Source organism: Diabrotica virgifera, chromosome 10 (genome assembly GCF_917563875.1).
Source record: "Diabrotica virgifera virgifera chromosome 10, PGI_DIABVI_V3a".
Classification (NCBI taxonomy): domain Eukaryota; kingdom Metazoa; phylum Arthropoda; class Insecta; order Coleoptera; family Chrysomelidae; genus Diabrotica; species Diabrotica virgifera.
This window is the reverse complement of record NC_065452.1, coordinates 120,283,262-120,310,229: the sequence shown is the minus strand read 5'-3', so window position 1 is coordinate 120,310,229 and position 26,968 is coordinate 120,283,262. Positions and strand designations below refer to the sequence as shown.

At 34.3% G+C, this 26,968-nt stretch overlaps 1 protein-coding gene across 1 annotated transcript in view; it reads right to left on the bottom strand.

Annotated features, from left to right (window-relative positions):
- Nucleotides 1-26,968, bottom strand: part of LOC114325410 (lachesin-like) — a 1,092,141-nt gene that overhangs the window by 221,669 nt on the left and 843,504 nt on the right. The window contains exon 6 of the mRNA XM_028273477.2: nucleotides 3,831-4,016. Within this exon, the coding sequence (XP_028129278.1) occupies nucleotides 3,831-4,016 (186 nt within the window). The remainder of the gene's footprint in view (nucleotides 1-3,830; nucleotides 4,017-26,968) is intronic.

Below are 26,968 nucleotides of genomic sequence, written 5' to 3'. Positions count from 1 at the left end.
AGAAACTTAAGCCAAAAAAAAAATAACCATATATAAAACCCTTATACAACCATTGTTGACATATATGGTTCGGAGACATGGGCCAATTCCAAGACAGATGAAACCACGAGATATACCACAGATATAAACATATATTTGGTGGTAGAGATGTAGTATCTCCTATAAAAATAGGAAGACTAAGATGGGCAAAACATCTAGCAACATCACAGTAAAACAACCCTCCTAGAACAATCCTTATGTCACAACCTGTATAAAGTAGAAATAGGGGTAGGCCAAAACTCAGATGAAAGGATGGTGTAGATGAGGATGGTAGAAAAATAGGCGCAGTAAACTGGCAACCGTTGGAAATGAATAGAATTGACTGTCGTAATAGACCTGGGAAAGTCGAAGATCTTTTCCACTTCCGATTATACCGGATGTTGCTTATAACTTCGTTTTTTTTAATGGGGCGCTCTGTATATTTTTACATTTTTAAATTCTTCTCGATGTCTTCGTTGTTAAAATATAAGGTGTTGTAGTGTTATATAGGGTAGTTTAGAAGAGAATTTTTTTTGTGAATTTTGTACCACTATTCACACCCTGTAGAATTGTAGAAGTTTAACATCAAAAACTCTATTTATGTTCATATGATTTTTAATACAGTCTACTATTGTTAGGAATTGCTAGTATGTATAGCTAAATTTTTAATTTTAGAATAAAGAGTTGGTCGAAACACGGAATGAGTATTTTCTGAGTTTTCTTAAATGGAACACCCTGTATTTTAGTATTGTAATAAAATTATATGTTATGGTACTTTTTTATTTCTTAAGCATTTCCTATACCTAACTGCTTTAGTTTGTGAGATATTGGTGATTCAAGCCAAATATTAATTGCAACAAAACATACGTGAAATTTTATTAGGTTGGTCGTAAACATATTCAATCGCAAATAATTTTTCGGAACACATATTAATCTAGGAATACACATTAATCTAGACTGATCCTAAACATTACCAATAATGATTGAGCTATCAAAATACCTACGTAGTTAACATTGTGGCGCGATTAACAATTAAGCACAAATTAAAGCAATAAGGTATAGGGAATGCTTAAGAAATAAAAAAGTACCATAAAATATCATTTCATTACAATACTCAAATACAGGGTGTTCCATTAAAGAAAACTCAGAATACTCATTCCGAGTTTCGATCAACCCTGTATATCAAATGCAACATTTAAATATACATACTAATAATTTTTAACAATAGCTATATTAAAAATCATTTGAACATAAATAAAGTTTTTGATGTCAAATAACTACAATTCTACAGGGTGTGAAATTTGCTACGAAATTAATAAGAAAACGAAATTATCTTTTAAACTACCCTATATAACATTACAAAACCTCATACTTTTAGAAAGAAGACATGGAAGAGAATTGAGAAATGTAAAAATATACAGGGTGTTCCATTTTAAAAAACGAAGTTATAAGTAACTTCCGGTATAACTTGAAGTAGGAAATATATAAAAATATTTTCATTAAATAGATCACTCTTCAAAACCCCCTATTCCAATTTTCATGATTCTGTTGTTTTTAGTTCTCGAGATATTTCTAATAGCAAGGTTATCTGCCTCATCCTGAGTGTTAAGTCAAGCTGAAAATGTACCTATACTGTTACGTTGTTCTAAGATCTAAAGTAACGTTTAATAAATAGCAACATGCTAGTGGGTAACTGCGAGACTTGCAAGACTCTTGCTGCAAGACCAAGACTAAGAGCAAGACCGGGAGTGCAATACCAAGACCAAGAACAAGACCAAGTGTATTGGTGCAAGACCAAGACCAAGACCAAGACTCTCTAAGTCTCGTCTTGGTCTTGCATTTTGGCAACACTACTCATTATATGTTTTGGTGTTTCGGTCTCCAACACCCGTTCAACATGGCCCATCCAGCGCAGACGTCCGATCTTTATGGATGTTATAACGTCGGGTTATAACAGAATTTTATGTAGTATAATAATTACTCCGGTGTTCCAGTCTTGTGGCAGTTGTTTATTATTCCATATGTTCACTATTAGTTCGTGTATCGCATTCAATAGGGAGTCTCCGCCTTCTTTTATTAATTCTGCACTAATATTGTCTAATCCGGGTGACTTGTTGTTTTTCAGTCTGGTAACTGAATTCTTTGAAGATATTTCATATCTCATTCTTTGTCTCTGCACATTATTGTTCTTGGTTTAAATTCTTTTCTGCTTTTGTTAAGTTTTCGGTAGAATTTTCGGGTTTCTGTTGGTTTATTTAATTCTTCAATTTCTTGGAGTTCTTTTTTTATGTGTTCTCTTTTTTGTGCGATTTATTTTCTTCTCTTCCCTCCTTATATATATATATATATATATATATATATATATATATATATATATATATATATATAGTGGCTAAACACCCCTTTAGGGGTTACGCCGCTTACGCTCTCTAGATCTATGGTTTGAGGTAGATCAGTCCTCATGTTCGTTATTTAATTTTCTCGGTGATTTTTCTCCACTCTTTCCTGTTTCTGGTTTTTTCTTTCCAATGTCGTATGCCCGCCTTGTTGAGATCACTTACTACTTCTTGTAACCATGTAGATCTTGGTCTTCCACGTCTTCTCTTGCCAGCTGGTGTCCATTCCAATATTGAGAATATCGTCGTAGTTGATCCGGATCTCCATATGTGTCCTAGCCATTTTGCTCTTTGCTGTTTTATTTTACACACTATATCTTCCTTAATTTCATCCAGTAGCTCAAGGTTCGTTCTTTGTCTAAATTCATTGTCACTTATTTTTATTGTCCTAGTATTGCTCTTAGTATTTTTCTTTCTTGTATTCTAAGGTTTTCTTCTTGTTTTTTGTCATGCTAAGAGTTTCTGCTGCATACATCATCGTCGGTCGAATGATTGTTTTGTATATTTTCATTTTTGATTTCTTACTCAATAACTTATTTTTAAGTAATTTTTTATTTGCATGGAAGCTCTTATTTGCTGTAATAATCCTTTCTTTGATTTCGGTTTCTCTTTCTCCATTGTTTGTTATTAATATTCCTAAGTATTTAAATTTTTCGACTTCTTCAAAAGTGTATTCTCCTACTCTAACCTTTCTCTTTTCAAAGTTTTTGTCAAATCTCATTATTTTGGTTTTTTCTTGGTTTATTTTTAATCCCATTACTTTTCCTTCTATTACCAATTCGTTTAACATTCGTTCCATTGTTTTTCTATTTTTTGTTATTAGAACAATTAGAACTTCCCTCCTTAGCATTCTATATTCCTCCTCTGCCTGTCTTGTTTTATGTCGTTGTTGTAATCGTTGATATGCATTATTTTTTCTGTCTGTTATGTTACGACACTCTTCATCGAACCACTTCCCTTCAGTTGATTTGACCTTTTTTTGTAGACAAGTTTTACGAATAGAAAAGCATTTTTACTGAGTTTGTTTATTCCATTTAATTTAAAAAAATATCCAAAATTGTGTTATAGAGAATGTCTTATTTGATTAACAGCAATATCTTTCACTTTGGACAACCATGTTATATAGCTTCTTTGCTGTGATAATACTAAAATATGTCTATTTCAATTTATTTTAATACGATAATTTTTTACGATATGTAACTCCAAAAATAAGAAAAATCAAGAATTTTTTGTAGAAGAAATTTTGATTAAAAGAACAATGTCCTTTTACGTGCTTTACATATATAAAAAAAGACAATTTGACGCCTCTCTTTTTACATTTACCATATTACATTACCTTACTTTAAATTAACCAAAAACTAGGAATCTACAGCGTTCACAAAAAGAAATATAAATGTTCTTTTATATATAATTTACCTGACTTCGCATAGGGTCTGTGTTTATCTGACACATATATGTGCCCGAATCGTTCTTTTGTACATTAGATACGTGTAGTTTCCACGTGTTGTGTCCATTGTGTGTTACAGAAAGACGAGGATTCTGAGCCACCATATGAGTGTGTATTGCCAAAATGGCTTTTGTGTCAGACTTTATCCAGGCAACCTGAAATTTAAAAAGAATAACGTTATTTCGCCAGAATAAACATCACAAGATTAAAAAGCAACCTTACTCTGGATAAAGTAATTATTTTTTTATAAAGCAATTGAGATTATGACATGTAACGGGTAATCTTCAGGATTACACTAATATTATCTTCATATATATTTATATAAATAGAAACTTCTTTATATCCTGGGTTTGTCTGTTATAAATAAAATACATATTATCGCTTAAACGTTTCGGCTATTCCCCATTTTCAATAAGCATTTTAATAAACATTACATAATACACTTAAACGTAATATTTGATCCTAAAGGCACATGGTAGGCATTTCAAAACAAGGCCGGTGCAGGGTCGTATTTAAAACATCTGCTAATGGTGCATTTACAAAATAAATTAAATAAACTTAATAACTTAATAAATTCAATACAAAAAGTTGTAATACATTATATTGAAGAGATACTTGATATTGGTGTTGTTATTGATACAATTTTTATCTTTCTTTATGTGAATCAGTTCTAATATACATATTTTGTTGTAGTTCTGTTCTTTTTCTATAAACTGTACATTTTCAATGTCAAAAGCATGATTATTTTCTATACGAGAGTAGTGAAAAAACAAGCAATAGAACAAAATCAATCTATGAAAATAGACATGGGAAGAGTCAAATTAAACAAGCACAAGAAAGGGATAGACAGAAAGAGTATATTCCATAAATATTGGAATTAAAAATGTGGTAATAAAAGGAACTTGGAATATTAGAATCAGTTTTTAACAAGGAGCTTTACTAAACCTTACAGAAATAGTGAACGGTTATAATATACTAATTTTATGCTGCTGTTTGAAACAAAACAAAGAGGGTACACATTAGACACATTAGAACCATTGACAATTATACTCCATATGGATAGTGACTAAAGAGAAGGGAGCAATGGATTAATTATTGGGCTGCCTGAAGCTACCAGAATATTACAACCCATATAAGGGTGTGAATATATACAAAAATTACTACAATATCGTAACACCACCCTGCAAAGCTATATAAACTGCTCGTCATAGAAAACGGGCACCCTAAAAATGGGTCATATTTGATGTCGCGTATCTCCTAAGCCTGTTGTCCGATTTAAATGATTTTTTGAATATGTTATAGCTCTATTCTCCGTCAATATTCCTGTAATAATATTTTTGCTAAACAGGTAAGTTTTCATTGTATACCGGGTGTACGAATCAAACTGTGTTTTTTTCTCAAAGTTCGCAACACCCTGTGGAATATTCTAACATTTATCAAATACAGAAATTAAAACCCAACTATAGCCTCAGGTTTTCTTAACATTCTGTTTTTTATTCATTCGCTTATGTTGGATAATACAAAAGTTATGTACTTTAACAACTAGCCATGTTCTTCATCAGTACAGGGTGTTATAAGTCTAATGGGTTTTAGGGACTAAAGAAGTTCGACAAACTTTAAGGGGTAATTCTGCATTAAAAATAATGACAGTTTGCTTTATAATCATAATATATCCGCAAAAGCTTCGTTTCCGAGATACGGGATCTTAAATTTTTTCTTACAAACTGATGATTTATTTATTGCTTTAAACCTGGTTGAGATATGCAAATGAAATTTGGTAGGTTTTAAGAGATGGTTATTGCGCATTTTTTGACATTCAACTAAGAATTGTATATTCACTATTGGAGCGCATACGGGTAATATGACCGATCATATTATTCGTATGCCCGCCAATGGTGAATAAAAAATTCTTGATTTTATGTCAAAAAATGTTCAAAAATTACGTCTTAAAACCCACCAAATTTAATTTGCATATCTCAACCGGTTTTAGGGCAATAAATAAATCGTCAGTTTGTAAGAAAAAATTCAACATCCTGTATGTCGGAAACGAAGCATTTGCGGACATATTTTTATAAAGCAACCGATCATTATGTTTTCATGCAGAATTACCCCTTAAAGTTTGTCGTGCTTCTTTAGAAACACCCTGTACTGATAAAGAGCATGCCCAGTTGTTAAAGTACATAACTTTTGTATTATCCAACATAAGCGAATGAATCAAAAAACAGAATGTTAAGAAAACATGAGGCTATGTATTTTATAAATGCTAGAATATTCCACAGGGTGTTGCGAACTTTGGGAAAAAAAACACAGTTTGATTCGTACATCCGGTATACAATGAAAATTTACCTGTTTTGAAAAATATTATTACAGGAATATTGACAAAGAATAGGGCTATAACATATTCAAAAAATCACTTAAATCGGACAAAAGGTTTAGGAGATACGCGACATAAAAAATGACCCATTTTTTAGGGTGCCCGTTTTCTATGACGCGCAGTGTAAAAGATTGATTTTATTTTTTCTCTATAAATGTACTTGTAGACGTATTTCTAACTAGAATATAATATAGAACTGGCTCCAAAGTTATGCACCTCCTAAAATTATGCTCATATTCATAATTTATTTTTTCGTGAACAGATTAACGGACTCCTCTATTTTTACTATTTTATATTTTTTCTTTGTTAGTTACACAGATGTGCAAAGGTTTACTCAAACTTCTTTTTTGTACTTATATCGGGTGGAAGAAAAGAAATGTTTTTCTTATGTTAAGTTTGAGACACCCTGTAGGGAGAAAAGGGTACAAAGGTTATACATCGAAATTATGTTGTAGTCTCATATTTTGTGAATATTTAATTTTTTGAATTTCTATAATACCTATAAAACAAAAAAAAAAATAGACGGTCTTACTCTTTAACATGTGTTTTAACTGAAAATTACTAAACTACCAATAATAAATAACAACAGTTACCAAGACTTTAAAAACAGAAAAACATAACGTAAACTAATAATTAATATCGCGTGTTGTTCCTCTTATTCTAATAACAACTTCACATCGCCTAGGCATGCTGGATATTAAGCAGACTGTTTGATAGCAGTAACCATAGTTTCTATATCTTGCAGGGAAACAGGAAAGGGCTGACGAAGTCTTAATTGTCTACCGACAATAACTTATAAGTGGTCAATAGGAGTCATGTCGAGACTGTAGGGGAGCCAATTTATTATCTGAATATTTAATTGACTTAAATATGAAATAACGACATGCGATACGTGAGGAGGCCATTTTTTATTATACACTAAGGTGAAATTATTTCCTATATAAAGCGCGAAAGGAACAAAGTGTACAAAGAAAAAAAATTTGTGTAATGTACCTCTCGCTATTTAAAGATCCTCTACGTAAAGACACCAAATCCGTACCTACTCTCAAGGAAATTCCCCCCCACCGCAAACATCAAGAGCCTCCATTAAACAATCTCTTCTCTCTTAAGTTGCGCTGTGCATACCGCTCAGCTGGTCGGCAAATAACTCTTAAGGTGTCGACCAGAATTGTTAACGTTATGCGCCTTTGTGTTTTTGTTTTGTTTTAGTTTTGTTTCAGTTAAAACACGTCATGTAAAATAACAAAACCGTCTATTTTCTTTTTTTTTATTAGAAAAAGAAGTCGCATCCACCAAAAGGTTATTAGCGACGGAACAAAATATAAATAACAAAAGTAAACAACTACAGGTTGTACAGAATGTTTATGGATTTTAGATAATTAACTATATTGTCGCAGGAATAGTTTTGACCTAGAGCCTGTGGTAGAGCGTTTGGGATCTTGTAGCGCTGTCTTTCTTGGTCATATTTACTACAAACCATTAAAAAGTGTTCGACTGTTAATCGGACGTTACACTGATCGCATATAGGTGGATTACTCTTTGTGAAAAGGTAAGAGTGCGTTAACCTGGTATGTCCTAGACGTAAACGCGCAACCGCAATTTGTTCTCGTCTATTGCGCGACGATGGAAACCACTGAGACACATTATTTTTTATTTTATTTAACTTAGAATTAGATTGAGACCACTCATTTCGCCACAAACACAACACTTTATTTTTAAAATAAGCTTTTAAGTCACTAGAAACACACTTGTCTATCGGCTCCGAAAAATCACTTAAAATTGCCTCTCGTGCAGTCCTGTCAGCTTCTTCATTTCCTGTTATTCCGACGTGTGAGGGAACCCATACAAATTGAACGCTTCTTCCATGTTCATGAGCTTGGGAAAGCTGGTATTTTAGCAACTTTTCAAAAGGATGTTTCGGATTGCGGAAACAAGTGAAATGTTTTGAATTGTACAACTGATTGGTCTTTAAGTTTGTCTCCTGTAGACAAATAATATCTGGAGAATATTCAGATAAAAGAAGCTGTAGCATAGGGAGACTATGGAAAAATCCATCAATGTTCCATTGAAGTATCGAGTAGAATGTTGTTAACAGATTCGGAGTTAGATGATACTGAGCAATTATCTACAGAAGAGTCACTGTCTAAGTCAGAAATCTCTTTCCCTAAATGGTTAAGAAGTTTCTTTTGAAGTTTTGTAAACTTAGTTTTTGTAGATCTATCATTTGCATATTGATAGCTGCTTTGTAAAAGATAGAGTAAACCAGGCATATCAGTTGTAAATTCTTTAACGACGCTAATAGTGTCGGGGGAGCCTTGGACATTATCAATCAGTAAGGACAATTGGTGGTAATTTAAAACGAATGGTGGGGTATAATTATCAATAAAATTTTCAAGAGTTTCCCGTGTAGATGGGACTTTAGATGAGCGCGGTTTTTTTGGTTTAGAAGATTTGGGTTTTGCAAACAGATTTTCTGATGAAATTGCTGAGTCTGAAGGAGGAGTATCGATCTCACCAATACTGCGTTTTATGGAAGAACTTGCGTTTTCGCAAGTGATATTAGAGTTTTCACTTAGCTGTTGTGGCTTTATTACCTTTGGAAGTACTGGAGCAGACTCATTGGTAATGACAGAAGTCGAGCTTGAAGTTTTGATTGTAAGATTGGTTGAAATGGTTGTTTCGGAAAATTGTGGTGATGTATCAGTTTTATTTGAGTTTTCTGCAGTTGTATCTAATGGAAGAGGTGCTGATAGATTGGAGGATATTGCTTTAGGAGTTTGTGAAAACGGTATTGACGCTGAATGTGGATGACTGAAAGTGTTGCTATAAGTAGGAGTATTAGTAATTTCTTGGTCATGGAGATTTGTAGGTGTAGGTGATATGCTCGGATTTGATAATGCATAACTTGATGACTGCTGAGTGTTTGGTAACTTGTGTAATATACTTGTTGGATCTGTTTGATTTGGTACTTCATTGTTTGAATCAATATGAGTTGATTCCGTTACTGAACTGTTATTGCATTGGGATGATATGTGTCCTGTATTTTTGCAAATAAAGCAGGTGAGTGTACCTTGTGACAAAAATATGCGGTAAGGTGTTTGGTCGAAATTTATTAGAATAGAATCTGGAATTGGTGATGTTATAGGGCTTACATAAACTTGCCTCCGAAAGCTCAATATGTGACTATATTCGGGAAGAGTTGAGCTAATTTTCAGAAATGTTATTGGGGAAATAAGCTTTAAACCAATATTCTGCAATTCTTCAACTAATACTTGATGAGGAATTGACGGGCAGACACCAGACAAGACTAGTCTTTCTGCTGGAGAGACAAGTCTCCGTGCTGTTACAATTTCGCCGAGTACTTCTATAGAGCCATGTTGTTGCATGAAATTATCTACTACGGTTGTGTTTGCCAAATACATGCAGATTCTATTATGAGATAATCTAGATGAAAAAATAATATTTTTTGGGTTGATTATTGTGCCCAACGGAATTAAATAATCCTGCAGTTTAGCATTATCGATACAACTAAATACAATTGCTTGGGTCTTACTCGGAAAAGAGTTTGAAGCGGCTGATGCATAACTGTTTGTGATATTCGAACGTTGATTTACTGGACTGGTTAGATCGGAAGGTGTGTTTACATTGTGTGAAGTCATTTTAGCTGCGGTGGCGAAAGCTTCAGTCCGGCTCTGGTAAGTGACAAACCAACCGCATGCTAGCTAACCTCACAAAATGATTGAACGGTGGTGTATATTTATTATTTGACGTTTTCTTTTCACAATAATAAAGTAATAATTACGTATAGATGACTTACGTAGTAGTATCTAGTAGATAAACACTTTAATTTTAAAAAACTATTTAATAATACCACTTGTTTTTAGTAAAAACTAGGAGTACAATATCAGTACAACTTCACCATACCTTGCCAGGGCCGGTCTCCGTCTATTTTCTTTGTTTCTAAAGATATCAGATACATTCAAAAAACGAAATGTTCACAAAACATAAGACTACATTACAATTATTTCTATTTATACCCACACTTGTACCTTGTCCTCCCTACAGAGTGTCTCAAACTTAATATTATAATAAAAACATTTCTTTTCTTCCACCCGGTATGAGTTTACATAGAAGTTTGAGTAAACCTTTGCCCACTTCTGTACATATCAAAGAAAAATCTTAAATAATAAAATTAACGAAATCCGTTAATCTGTTCAAGAAAAAATCATCTATGAAAATAAGTATAATTTTTATAGACGAAGCAATAAAGCACTAAAATCGGCCTTACCTCCGAAAAAAAAAGGACAAGACGGATATTAATCATTCTTTTTGCATTCGATTCGTGAGTGCACCAGAAAACGTTGTGAATCGGAGCCATGATATAATATTGAAAAACTGCATACAAAAAATGCATTCTTAAAGTGCATCTCAAACAGACAATAAAAAAACAATGTGTGTGTACTTTGTACGCACGTAAGAAGATATTCTTCTATTATATAATAGGTAATTTAAACGAAGTAAATATACTTAAAAGGTTATTTGTACTTATTTTATTTAAAAATCAAACTAACTTTCTTATCTACCACTTTCAAAAAAGAAGAATATCTTCAAAAATTATATAATAATATACTTACAATCATAAAATCTATAAAAAAAATAAAAAAATAATAACTTGCTTGGGGCTTGAACCCACTTCACGTCTACCGCGCCGTACGAAAGTTGACGCCATTTCAAACTGCACTAAACTCTCGTATACGTCATGTGGGAATATACACAAACTAAACGTTTACACCATAAATTTATATGAATTTAATAAAATTATTAGTTTGATTTTTGTCGAAATAAAATACAACAAAATATAGAGTAAGAAAACGATATATGAGATGAATATTTGTAGAAAGTTTGTTCGTAATCAGATTATGTAAATTATTAAAGCATTGCCTACTAATAGGTGACTACATTATTTTGTTTACATTTTCCAAATAGATAGGTATTGAAACTATTAGGTATTTCCAACTGAAACATTTAGACTTACGTACTTGCGGCTTTTCAAAACTATTTAAAAAGTCACTATAATTATAAATTTGATTTTATTTCTGACCGCACATCAATAAAAACTAATATTATACAATATTTTTGTTTACCGATAACCTCCATATTGAACAATTATTGACAGATCATTTCAAAATTTCAACACCCAATCAGAGCCCGTATAACAACTAATACCATACTGTCGGTGTGCGCATGCGCGGGGATCAATCAAATTTTACCCTCAATCGATTCGCCGCTAAAGAAGAATATCTTAAAAAATTCAGAACTCGTCAATTATCGGCGGAAATGAGTTCAATTTTGGTACTCGGGGGTTTTTGGGGTCGTTGAAAACGAATATGACGGCAAAAGTGATCTCCTGAGTACCTGACACCTACTGTTTACCTCGTCTTGTGAAGTTTTCGGCAAATTCATTAAAAATTAGTCAACAATCATTACTCGGGGGTTTCTGGGGCCGTTAACAACGAATATGATATCGGAAGTGATTTTTAGGAGTACCTGGTGCCCAGGATACCTATTGTTTACCTCTCTTGTGGAGTTTTCGGCTAAACAATTATTAAAAAATTAGTCAAAAATAATTACTCGGGGGTTTTTGGGGTCGCTAACGACGAATATGGCATCGGAAGCGATTTCCGGAATACCTGGTGCCCAGGGTACCTACTTCTTATGGAGTTTTCGGCAAATTCATTAAAAAATTAGCCAAAAATCATCACTCGGGGGGTTTTTGGGTCGCTGACGACGAATATGACATCGGAAGTGATCTACGGAGTACCTGGTATCCAGGGTACCTACTGTTTACCTCGTTTTCTGGAGTTTTCGGCAAATTTATTAAAAAATTAGTCAAAAATCATTAGTCACGAGATAAACAGTAGGTACCCTGGGCACTAGGTACACCGGAGATTACTTCCGATGCCATATTCGTCGTCAAAGACCCCAAAAACCCCTGAGTAATGAATTTTGACTAATTTTTTAATGAATTTGCCAAAAAAATCAACCAACGAGGTAAACAGAAGGTACCCTGGGTACCAAGTACTCCGTAGAGCACTTCCGATGTCATATTCGTCGTCAGCGACCCAAATACCACCGAGTAATTATTTTTGGCTATTTTTTTTAATGAATTTGCCGACAACTCCATAAGAAGTAGGTACCCTGGCCACCAGGTATTCCGGAGATCGCTTCCGATGTCATATTCGTCGTTAGCGACCCCAAAAACCCCCGCTTAATTATTTTTGACTAATTTTTTAATAAACTTTGTTCCGAAAACTCCCAAGACGAGGTAAAGATTAGGTACCCTGGGCACCAGGTAATCCGGAAATTACTTCCGATGTCATATTCGTCGTTAGCGGCCCCAAAAACCCCGAGTAATGATCTTTGACTAATTTTTAATGAATTTGCCGAAAACTCCACAAGACGAGGTACACAGTAGGTACCCTGGGCACAAGGTACTCCGGAGATCACTTTTGACGTTATATTCGTTTTCAGGGACCCCAAAAACCCCCCGAGTAATAAAATTGAACTCATTTCTGCCGATAATTGAAGAGTTCTGAATATTTTTTATTGTCTGTTTGAGATGCACTTTAAGAATGCATTTTTTGTATGAAGTAGTTCAATATTATATCATGGCTCCGGTTCACAAGGTTTCCTGGCGCACTCACGAATCGAATGCAAAAAGAATTATTAAGACCGGTCTTGTCCTTTTTTTTTGGAGGTTCAGTGCTTTATTGCTTCGGCTATTAGGTGTTGCATAACTTTTGAAATTATGTGATCTGATATGTATCTGTTCGTTGTCGATTAAACTTTTAAAACTACTGTTTTAAGATTTTAAAGCATTTTTATTTTATTCTACTGTTTAATAAACAATATTTCAAAATTGAATATTTATTAGAAAAGAATAAATTTCCAAAGATGATGTAAATCTTAAATCTAACAGGTCCGTGATAGTTGCCTAAAATTATCACTAAGGAATCACAAAAAAGTGGAAGGTTGAAAAGGAATTTTCGGTCCATTCTCCATTCCTCTCACACTTTTCAATTCATGCCCTGGTGACAAAATTATCTTTTCAATTTAGGTTGGATCTGATTCTTTATAGCAGGAAATATATGAGTACACTGAAAAAGAAACTGAATATATCTTAGGCTTTTTATACATGGTTCATACGTCGAAAAAAGTTAAATAAAGATGAACGCGTTTTTCATTTTTGTTATCACAAATTATCTATGGGAAAAATAAATGTATATTTATACGGAGTCACATAATATTATATACTTATACACAACAGATGATATACATATTTATATTGTAATTCTCATTATTATCTTTGTGATTTAATCACATATAAAGTTATATTCAACTTAGACATTGTCTCATTCCAACGAAAAAAAATGGACGTCTTTGAAGAAAATAAATATTGCAACGCTATATTCCTAGACATCTCACAAGCAGTTGATAAAGTCTGGCACAGAGACTTTAGACCAGGGCATTTAGCACAAATTAAATCAATTTTTAAATACAGCACCTAGAGACTTGCAGTTTTTTGCATTATGTTTAGGATGACGTCAGGAAAAAAGTCTACTATTCAAAAATGGGTGGAAATGCATAATTTCACTGTAAAGTGCATAAAATACATCCAAATTTGCATAAATATAAAAATAAAGTCAAAATCAGTATACTAAGGAACAAAATTTATTATTTGGGGGGTTATTGTGGTCACTGAATACGATTACGCAATCAGAACTGACTCCCGTATCACCTGGTGCCCAAGGTCAGTGCAAGAAACGTCATCTTCTGGAGTTTCGATGGTTTTCGACGTTAAATCGATGCAAACGGATTACTCACGTGTTTTAGGGATCACTAAGTACTAATATGCCATCAGAATTGACCTCCGGAGCACCTGGTTCCCAGAGTCGCTACTAAGGTACGTCATCTTCTGGAGTTTCGAGTGATTTCGGCACTAAATTGATGCAACTGGACTATTCGGGAGGTTTTGAGGTGGTTAAACACGAATATGCCATCAGAAGAGACCTCTGGATCACCTGGTGCCCAAGGTCACTACAAGCGACGTCATCTTCTGGACTTTCGAGGGCTTCCGGTATTAAATTGGTGCAAACGGATTACTCGGGGGTTTTTGAGGTCCCCAAACACGAACTGAATTCATTCCGGAGTACCTGGTGCCCAGGATCGCTACTAAGGCACGTAATATTCTGGAGTTTCGAGTGTTTTCAGCATTAAATTGATGTAAACGGATTACTCACGGGTTTTTTGTTGTCGGTAAATACGAATATGCCATCAGAATTAACCTCCGGAGTACCTGGTGCCCATGGTCGCTACTAAGGCACGTCATATTTTGAGGTTTCGAGGGATTTCGGCATTTAATTGATGCAAATAGATTACTGGAGGGTTTTTGAGGTCGCTAAACATGAATATGGCATCAGAACCGACTCACTGTGGACCTGGAGCCCAAGGTCACTGCAATGGACGTCATCTTCTGGAGTTTTTAGGGATTTTGTCATTAAATTGATAAAAATGGGTTACTCGGGGTTTTTGAGCTGTTAGACACAAATACGCTATCAAAACAGACCACCGGATCCCCTGGTGCCCAAGGTCACAGCAAGGGCGTCATCTTCTGAAGTTTCGAGGGATTTCGGTATTAAATTGATGCAAACGGATCACGTACGGGTTTTTGGGGTTGCTAAACATGAATATGCCATCATAATTGAACTTCGGAATACCTGGTGCCCATGGTCGCTACTAAGGCACGTCATCTTTTGAGGTTTCAAGGGATTTCGGCATTTAATTGATGCAAATGGATTACTGGAGGGTGTTTGAGGTCGCTAAACATGAAGATGCCATCAGAACCGACTCACTGTGGACCTGGAGCCCAAGGTCACTGCAATGGACGTCATCTTCTGGAGTTTTTAGGGATGTTGTCATTAAATTGATAAAAATTGGTTACACGGGGGTTTTTGAGCCGCTAGACACGAATACGCTATCAAAACAGACCACCGGATCCCCTGGTGCCCAAGGTCACAGCAAGGGACGTCATCTTCTGAAGTTTCGAGGGATTTCGGTATTAAATTGATGCAAACGGATCACTTACGGGTTTTTGGGGTCACTAAACATGAATATGCCATCATAATTGAACTTCGGAATACCTGGTGCACAGGGTCGCTACTAGGACACATGATCTTCTGGGGTTTCGAGGGATTTCGGCATTTAATTGATGCAACTGGATTACTGGGGGGTTTTTGAGGACGCTAAACATGAATATGCTATCACAACCGCCCTCTGTGCACCTGGTGCCCAAGGTCACTACAAGGGACGTCATCATCTGAAGTTTTAAGGAATTTCGGCATTAAATTGATGAAAATAAATTACTCGGCGGTTTTTGAGGTCGATAAAACACTAACAACATGTGGTCGACTACCGACCACAGATCACCGACTAGAGATCTTTAAAATCTTAAGACATCGACTTAATGTCGACTACTTTTTAATATAGAATGTAACAATAATATAATTTAGAGGTTTTTACACCTATTAAAGTGACTAGTTACAATTACTTGTACACTGGACATAAGTAACCACATTTTCTAATTTTTTTCAACTGTCAAAATTTAACCCTTTTGCTTTTTAATCTTAGTGGTTCACTTATTTGAAGGTTTACACTGATGATGGTCAGTTTGACCGAAAACGTTTTGCACTTTCACTCCCTTGTGGATAAATTTGAAGAATTTTAATAAATTCATATGCCTACATACAACAGAAGTGTCTACTTCATTGCACGTTGTCAAAAAGTAATCCATTTTTCATCAATTTAGTACCGAAAACTCTCGAAACTCCAAAAGATAGTGCTTTAGGCACCAGGTGTCTGTTCTGATGGCGTTTTCGTGTTCAGGTACCCCAGAAACCGATGAGTAATCCGTTTTCATCAATTTAGTACCGAAAACACTCGAAAATCCAGAAGATGGCCTGCCTTAGACACCAGATGCTGCGTCGGTTGCGTCTGATGGCATATTCATGTTCAGCAACCCCACAAACTCAAGAGTAATCGGTTTGCACTAATCTAGTATCGAAAACTATCGAAACTAAAGAAGATAACGTGCCTTAGGCACCAAGTGCTCCGCTGTATGTTCTGATGGCGTATTTATATTCAGAAATCGGAAAAACCCATGAGTAATCCATTTGCATCAATTAAGTACCGAAAACCCTCGAAACTCCAGAAGATGACGTGCCCTAGGTACCAGGTGCTCTGGTGTCTGTTCTGATGACGCAATCGTGTTCAACAGCTCCAAAATCCGACTAGTAAGTAATCCGTTTAAAAACTGCAAGTCTCTAGGTGCTGTATTTAAAAATTTATTTATTCGGGTGTTTTTAGTGCTAAATGCCCTGGTCTACTTGCTTTACAACGTACAAATAGCACTATTCAGTAAATTCTACATATATTAAATATATATTTCTCTGTACAATTCAATGACTAACAATAAAACCTCTGTCCTATCAACTCCGGAGTCCCGTATGGTAGTGTTCTTGGACCGCTACTTTTCTCACTCTGTACAGTATAACAGCCGTTATATCAGAGACTAATAATACTGCTATCGCTTCCCTTGCTGACGACGTAGCAGTACTAGCTGTAAACAAAGATCCCATACAAGCCTCACAAGCCCCCATCTGGACATACTAGTGATTGTTGCATAAAATGGCGAATAAAGTTAATCACAACAAAATCAATTCAAATAACATGTACCAACCGCTACAACACATGTCCATCTGTAAGAATGGATAATGTAAGAACATTAACAGTAACAGGCACTAGTTACTTTGGCTTCCATCTTGACCAAAGTCTCACTTAGAAGAAAAAAATCCAGACCAAAAGAAGACAGCTTGACTTAAAATTCCGGCAAATGTATTGCCTCCTTGGATGCAACTCAAAACTACTCAACATCTAAAACAAAATTCTTCTATACAAAGCCATACTCAAACCTATCTAGCAGGTACTATAGATTACACCTATCTCTCTCTCTCTCTCTCTTGTCATGACCCCATTACTGAAGATCGTGATTTCTTCCAATATTCCTAACAATTTTTGAAGTTATACTTCTTTAGGCGCGTTGAGAGTAAATTTATATGTGCGCGAATTAATTAAAAGTATTGGTCCTGGGCGCAGCTGAAACGTTATATATGTGCTCTGATTGGGTAATTGCAATGACCTGTCAACAATAATTGTTCAATATGTCGGTTATTTTATTAATACGTTAGTGGTTTGGGTAAACAAATGTTGTGTATATTAGTTTTTATTGTTGTGAGGACACAGACAAAAGCAAGATTATAATTGTAGTGACTTTTAAATAGTTTTTAAAAGCAACAGGTGCGTAATTATTGTAAACGTAGGTATTGTAATAAAAAATTACATAGGTACTTACCTACTTGGAAAATGGAAAATCGGTTTTACCTATCTAGTAGGTAATCCTTTGATTTACATAATTTGATTACCATCAAAATTTTTACCAATCTTCATCTAATATATTGTTTTCTTACTCTATGTTTTGTTGTATTTTAATTTTTTAATTCCACAAAAATCAAACGAATTAATTAAATTCAGAACTGTCAAACAGTAAAACGTTCAGTTCGCCTATCTTCCCACATGACGGATATGTGTGGATGGGTAAATGAGTAGAGGCTTAGAGTACAAACCTAAGCAGGCTAAAATGCTCGGGTTTGAATCCCAATGCGGGTTTTTATTTTTTTATTTTTTTTATACATTTTATGATAGTAAGTATATTTGTTATATAATTTTTTTTCAGAAATTGCGTATTTAGTTAAAAATTTTGCCAACAAGTATTGTTCAGAAATCATTTCTTGTGGCATTTTTCAACGTATTTGTTTTATTCAATTATTGTTTTATTCTTTTATTTTTTATTTTTGGTATTGTTTTAATAAAAATTTTTGGAAAGTAGTAAGTATTAAAATTAGTTTAATATTTAAATAAAATGTTAATAAACTGTTTAAAGTACATGTATATCAATTTCGTTGAAATCACATAATAAATATAAATAATAAATAATCACATAATCACATAATAAAGAAGTATAACTTCTTAGGTGCGTACAAATTACATACACATTCTTTTTTTTTTTCATTGGTTTCTATCTTCAGCTGCTCTAAGAGCTTCGCAGAATGAGCTTTCAGGTGAATTCTTAATTTGGTCGGACTATCTAGTCGGTGATCTTCCTCTTAATCTTCTCCCTGGAACGTTTCCAGAAACAATTAATCTCTCCAAACTATCGTCACCTTTGCGAACCTCGTGACCGAAGAATTGCCGAATTCGTTGGAAACATATTGTGGACAACCTTTGTTTATTCTCGAGTTGGTTTAAAATGGAAACATTTGTTCTATGAGCTGTCCAAGGTATGCGCAGCATTCTTCTCCAGCACCACATCTCAAAGGCATCAATTTTTTGGCGCTCGCGTGCGCGAAGAATTTAAGTCTCTGTTCCGTATAGAAATATTGAGAATATAAGGGCATTCACCAGTTTCATCTTGATATTTTAAGAGATAGATCTGTCTTGCCACACTTTAGTTAGGCACCTCATCGCATTGTTTGCCATACCAATACGTCTCCAAACTTCTACTTCATAATTACCATCGTTAGTTATACTAGACCCGAGATAGGCAAAGCTGTTTACTATCTGGTATTCCTGTAACATGTTAGTCAGTTGAATAGTGTGGAATCTGTCGACCACCACTATTTTTGTCTTAGCTTTATTGATTTTCAGACCAACTTTATTGCTTTCGTACTTAACTCTCCGCAGGAGATCAAACATTTCTTTCTCATTTGCTGCTATAAGTGTAGTGTCATCAGCAAATCTTAAATTGGAAATTTTTCTACCAGCTACTGTTACTCTACCAGCTACTGTTAATAAGTCAGGTGACAACACGCATCCTTGTCTAACATCTCTCTCGGTCTTCAATTGGTTTGATAACTTCTGATGTAGTTGTACTGTTGCTATATTGGACTGGTACAGATTTTTATTAAGTGTCACTAGGTGTATTTGTGTGCTCATTTCTATTAAAATGGACCACAGATTTATCACGGATTACACCTATGGGACTGTCAAAAGCCAACGTAGCTAAATATCACCCAAAGATTTTAGTCTAAAATGCTAACAACGATAGTGGATGCACCATGGTACGTAAGTAATCAAACACTTCACGACAACTTAAAAATTCTTTTAATCAGAAAATAAATACACCAAACCACTGAGTCACAAAATAAATGTACCATTCACCACGAACATGAATTAGTAAGGGAATTAGTCAACAGTGGTCCTGCGACAACGAGACTAGATAGAACCTGGTCCCAAGATCTACTTCAAAACTAAACCAAAATAGAATAAGGTGTTTCATCATTGAATGAAGTTTACTCTAGGTGCTTGGACATTGGACATACTGGTATTGAAGGGAACGAAAAAGCGAATCTATTTATCCAGTAAAGGCTAATTTTCACAGATCCGATATCCGAAGACACGAAATACGAAATTTTTTCGTACGATTATATTTGATTGTCGTATCCGAAATTTTTTGACATTTGTGTAATATGTCAGATTATTCCATGGGTTGATATTTGATACAAATGTTTGCTGTTGGATATTGAACAGGAACAGATAGATAGTTTTATTTCGATTTTATTCTTATTATTGTTTGGATCATCATGGATTCGTCAAATTATCTGTTTGAAGAGGATAAAAATGTGAGTTATTGTTAGAAGTACCATCACATACATTTATAATTAACTGTTTTTAATGGGAAATAAGCCACAATTTTACTAAAAAATAAAATAATTTTTTTTATTAAAATTGTGGCTTATTTCTCATTAAAAATAGTTAATTACAAAAATGCCGCAAGAAAATAGTTTCAGAACAACATCCATTTATAATTACGATTTTGTTGTTCCATTTCAATATATCAAAAACATAAACACTTCACAAAAGTAAGGTTAAAGTTCAAGACGTTCAAGATAGAATGTCAACAGTGTCAAAATTCATCCGATTTTCGTGCAAAAGTTAAAATAATTTTAACTTCTTCCGATGACTTTTTAATTTCGTACGAAAACCCAACTGTCACTTTTCAGCCAATGAAATTCTCTGAAATTTCTATCGTATCATCGTACCGTCGGACATCGGATCTGTGAAAATCCACCTTAAGGAGTCAAAAAACTTTCATAGACCCAAAACCTATCGTTGGCATAACAAAAAACACAGACAAAAGAACAATATTGGACAGAGTGTAATGGATAAAACGTAACTACAGGTCCGAAGAAATAGGTCTAAAATAATTGAAGGTTGTTATACATAAACCTTCGGAGAAGAGATTCAAAGATCTACTAGATATGAATGGGCATGATCTGAAAATCGCCTTAGGTCTACTAATAGAACACTGTCACCTCAAGGGACACATGAACAAAATCGTATTGACAAAAAAAGCGAATTAAATATTCTGTCAGGCTGTTGACGAGATGGCGGAACATGTTCTGAGCAACTGTCTCGGGTTGGGTTGGAAAAAGCTTTATTAAAAAGGCTGGGCTGAAGGGACAATTTTAACCTAGGGATGAGCTTCTTAGGTCGAGTGGATGGGTGGTTAAACATATTGAACTCAAACCCAACCTAACCCTAATAACCGATGTGGAAAACTCTTCAGCAAATTTAGACTCATTTTCTCTTTTGTTATATTAATAAATACAGAATTATGTGTCCAAAATGACCTATTAAAAGGTCTTTAAAATTTACAAGGTGTAAGAATGTTTTAATTCGTTTTTCTAGTGTATAAAAAACATCTAAAATGATTTCATCCTACTTGCCAGTTCTATTTTAACCGAAAAGGACGTATACGTTGTGATTGCATTGTAAAAATTTCCCGGAGGTAACACAAAAATACCCAATCAAACGTGCAACAAACACTTATTGAGTTTGTACTTCTTTCACAAATCCAACTCACTCCCTAATAGAATCAGTGGCTATACCTTTTATCAAACCCCGAGAATTGAGCGGTTCTCCGGACGAAATGAAATTATATAAAAAAATTCGCGCGCCCTGTGAACTCATTTAACTTTTTCATGACATTTAAATTCAGTTATCCGGTTGGAGTTCTAATACATTTTTTCTTTCTTGATACAATGGATTTTGGTTTCAGGCGGTTTGGTTTAGTTGGAGATTCGCTTTGATTTGTTGTTGATAAAATGGATGTGACCCTTAATATCTAGTTCTTAATCGATTTCTATTCGTTTCATCACCAATGCTATATGGTTGCCACTGCTAACGAGCTATCTAAAAAATTTGTAATTGAAATACTCTACGAAATAAGCCTTCCTTCTCTTGGATGATTAGTTACTACATAAGAAAAAAAAAATCCAAAACGAATGTAAACCTAATATTATAAGAGCTCTCTAAGATTTTTTCCATATAGAAAAGACGAAGTGTCACCATTGGCGTGCATACGGGTAATATGACCGGATAATATTACCCGTATGCACGCCAACAGTGAATAAAAAATTCTTAATTTTATCTCAAAAAATGCGCAATAACTACCTCTTAAAACCTACTAAATTTCATTTGCATATCTCAACCGGTTTTAGAGCAATAAATAAATCGTTAGTTTGTAAGAAAAAATTCAACATCCCGTATCTCGGAAACGAAGCATTTGCGGTCATAGGTTTATAAAGAAAACGGCCATTATTTTTCATGCAGAATTACCCCTTAAAGTTTGTCGCACTTATTTAGAAACACTCTGTATTGATGAAGAACGTTGTTAGTTGTTAAAGTACCTAACTTTTTTATTATCCAACACAAGGGAATGAATCAAAAAACAAAATGTTAAGAAAGCCTAAGGCTACAGTTGAGTTTTAATTTCAATATTTTATATACGCTAGAATATTCCACAGGGTGTGACTTTGAGGAAAAAACACACTATCATTTTTACACACGGTATACAATGACACTTATCTGTTTAGCAACAATATTATTACATCGATATTTCTGAAGAATAAAGCTATAACACATTAAAAAAATCACTAAAATCGGACAACAGTTTTAGGAAAAACGCCCCATCAAAAATGTCCCATTTTTAAGGTGGTGCGTTAATTTTGATGCTTGTGTATATTTAAATTTCATCAGTGCTCTTTTTATATCTTGATCACTACATAAGAAAGAAGAAACTCAATACAAATATAAACATAATATTACGATAGTTCTGTAAGATTGATTTCATTTACAAAAGTCCCTTGACCAAAAAGAAGAAGATTTAAAAATATTCGAAATATTCCAAAATCTCTCGAAAGGTTTGAAACGTCAGAAAGTGTATATGAAAAGGAAGTTGGCAGTTTAAAAATAGTAGTAATTGAGTTTTGAATAGTTTTGTCGTTATGCTAAAGTTTTTATCAAGTTTTTTACCCGGCTTTAAAGAGGAAAAGGAGAAGCGTGATCAAGAAGAGGAAGAGGTGAAAAGAGGTGAAAGAGAATCGTAGAAAAGAAGACGAAGAGAAGCGAAGGCAAGTAAAGAAAAATGTGAAGCAGAAACGTAGACAACAAGAAAAGAAATAGAGGTTGAGAAAAGTAGAAGTAGAAATGACAAATAGTTTATCCCAAATTCAAGAAAATTTTAAGTTAGGTATGCAATTCAAATAATAAATACAATAGACAAATTAGAAGAAAACAGGACAAGCTGAAAATGCGAGCATTATCATAACGAAAACTTTGTTTGTTTACGTATTTTAATTCATAATATGGAAAATTGCTATTATGAAAAGTTGTTTAGAGTTAAAAATTATGTTTTAATGTGCAATTATATCATACCTCGTATAAAATTAATAAAATTTAATATATGATGATTGCATCATAAATCTTAGACCATGAAGAGCTTTTTATCAAAAATAACTTTTCTTCGTCAAATTAAAAATAAAAGAGTTATAAATGAAAATGTTGTTGGTATCCATAATTTGAGAACAATCTTCAAATAGTTTTTTCCATTAGAAGGATGTAATTGCACATATCAGACCATAATTTTTTATTCCAAACAATATTATTTCATATAGTCGGTTCGTTAAACTCAGACACAACTGGCTAGTGATTTTAGTCAAAAATTTTGCCAATTTGGCAAAAAAAATTACTAAATAGTTAATAATTACTAAATAATTAGTAATTTTGTTAATTTTGACAAAATTCACAAAACAAAAATATTACCCGCTAAAATCACTAGCCAGTTGTGTCTGTGTTTAGCGAACTGACTATAATAACAATTTTTATTTCATAACAAATGGAACAGTCCATTTATCATTAGGTACTCCAATTAAGGGGAGGCCGTATACTCGTATAAACCTTTTTAAAGCTGTTAATAAATTATTGCTTTTAAAATATACTCTAATTGTATTTTTGGACATCTTATTTATTTTATATAATAATTAAATTCGCTATCAAATGCCATTGATATTTTATTAATACTTAATTTAAAATTTAGTTTGACATTCACGAAGTGTCAAACTTAAATGTAAATAACCTATGCTTTGCTTAACAAATCGAGATTAAAAAACTAGCCTACTTACTAGCAACGCTTTCAGCTGACGTTTAGTGTGTCGGCAGAAAATAAAACGATTTTGACGTCACATTTTAGATTCTGAGGTCGATCATCTCGAAGACGGTTAGAGATATCGAAATGCTGTTTTCAGATTTGGATTCAGAAGAAAAAACTACATAAGAATCCATCGATAAATCTGATCTAAGTATTGCAGGAGCGGCAACACAATAACACACAGACTTTGCGAATTTATAAACGAAAAGTTTTCGTTGAAAAATAATAAAGAATAACAAATAGCACTCTATAGATCAGAACAAAAAATAATAAAGTACGACGATTTTTTGATAAATAATATAACTTGAATTTACCCACTTGACACTACCCTCGTGAAACAACCAATTAAAAATGTTGATCACTTTAAAACTGAAGATTTATAAAAAATTAATGAATTTAAAAAAAGAGAAAACTTGAATATCTGGGGTACATAATTAGAAGTAGCAGATACAGGATGCTGCAGTTAATACTCTATTCCGGTGGTGATGTTGACGGAATTGATTAAAATGAATGTAACAAAACGAACGGTAAATATTTTATTTATTTTGGTAACAAAAGGTATTGCGCTTGGTTTCGGAAAAGGGCCGAACGATTGGTGTGTGAATCGTTCACCAGCTGTGTAGTGACTAAAAAGAAAACCACAACGATAATCTGTTTATGCTTCTTCCGTCTGACCAGATGACAATAAATCATTTAGGTATGGCATATACTTTTGCAGTTTTAAGAAAACGCCCTTGAATGCATTAGTGAGTTGCTGACACAATTATCTGATATAGTATGGAAAATAGACAATCGTCCATGGAATTCGAAGCAGGCGTCTCCATGTCCACATTTCAAAGGCGTCTATACGTCGTCTATCTGATTCTTTGACTGCCCATGTCTCGCATGCATAGTACAATATGGAAAGACCAGAGTTGAAACGAGTCTCTTTTTGTTTGTCATAGTAATGTGACGATCACGCCAGACCCCGTTTAGTTCACTCATTGTTGCTCTTGCTAGTTGAATGAGTCTTCTAATTTCGGGTTCACAACTGCCTGTGTTGTTAACTAGAGCTCCAAGATATATCATAGATGAGACTACCTCGCATCCCGCAATAGTTTGGGTTTCAGGAAACTATTGTTGGCGATCAATAACCATGATTTTGGTTTTGTTGTAGTTACAATGAACGTATGATAGAATATATCGATGTATAATTTTTTTGCCATCCCTGTTGGGACGTGATTTGGGAATTTCCTGCATGTAAAAGCTCTTACGTGTTCAATAAATTACTTTCGACAAGGCTAAATTGGTTTAGACTAGGCCGTACTAGTTTATCCTAAAGTGTGAGTCTTTATTATATCAGGATAAACTAGTTTGCCTAGGCCAAACTAGTTCGGCCTGAAGTGTGTGTAGTATTTATAACAGGATAAACTAGTTTGGCCTAGGACAAACTAGTTTGGCCTACGCGCGATAGGACAAACTAGTTTGGCCTAGGCCATACTAGTTTATCCTAAAGCGCTTAGGACAAACTAGTTTGTCCTAGGCCAAACTAGTTTGGGTTGAAATCGGGTTTGCCGGTAACATATTAAGCTTGAGTTTTGTTTAAAATAATTATAATTAGTTAACCTTATAATTATGTTTTATAAAAATGCCCTGGGTCTAGGTCTTAATGGTCTGTTGTGCGTATAAATAAATAGACAAAATACATAAAATAATAACACTTTGTAATAAAATAATATGTCCAACCAATTATACCGAATTTGTAGTAATTATACTTTATCATTTAATTGAAGTTCAGGATATTATTTCCACATTATGTACCTTGGCAGTGTAAACAGTTTTATCAGAAATCCAATTAATCACTACGTTAAACCGAACAAATGTAAACTGACTATCATCAGCAGTCAGGCTTTAGGATGCCTACTTTACGGTGATATAATACTTTAAGCGACACATCGCTCCCTGCTGATAATATATCAGCTGGTGCTTTATTTTAAAGAAATTTCTTCCGATTAAATATTGTTTTGGATTTTGAAGCTGACGTTACAATGGCTTTAGATAAAGCTGCCTTTTCATTAGGCGTTTCTTTGTTATTTAATTAAATCATTCACTTTTTTCACTAATAAAAAAGTGTAATTCTTTGTTGACTGATTTCTGTCTTTTTTCGAGTTTGACTCCGCGTTGAATAGCTTTGAGTTTTAGAAAAACTGTTGTTTTGACAACTTTTAGGCAAAGTCAGCTTCTTGAAGATATCCGAAAATAACTGAAATCAGTTATATTCAATAAACTACCTATTTTCTTCTATAGACCAGGAAATTTAGCACTAAAATCACCTGAATAAATCGATTTTTAAATACAGCACCTAGAGACTTGCAACATTTTGCATTGTGTTCAGGAGGATATCTGGAAAAAGTCTACTATAGAAAAATGGGTAGAAATGCACAATTGCCTTTTAAATTACATAAACCAGTCAAAATAACTGTATCAAGAGCCAGACTTTGTTACTAGGAGGGTTTTTGTAGTCGCTGAATACGAATACACCATCAGAACCGACGCCGGAGTACCTGGCGCCAAGTGTTACTGCTACGGCACGTCATCTTCAGGAGATTCGAAATTTTTCGGCATTAAATTGATGCAGACAGATTATCTGAGGGGTTTTTGAGGTTACTGAACACGAATGCGTGTCAGAACTGACCACCTGGAGCACCTGGTGCCCACGGTCACTGCTAAGACACGTCATCTTCTAGATTCTAGAGTTTTGAAGGTTTTCGGCCTTGAATGCATGCAAATAGATAACTAGGCGGTTATTGGGTTCGCTGAATACGAATAGTCATCAGAACCGAACCCCGGACCACCTGGTGCCCAAGGTCAGTGCTAAGGGATATTATCTTCTTGAGTTTGGAGAATTTTTAGTAGTGATGAGCAAAACAAGAACAAGACCAAGACCAGGCTAGTCTTGGTCTTGGTCTTGTTCTTGCAAGCTTGGTCTTGGTCTTGGTCTTGCAGCCAAAAGGCAATCTTGGCCTTGGTCTTGCACTGACCGGTCTTGTTCTTGGTCTCGGGCTTGCTGCAAGAATCTTGCTGGTCTTGCT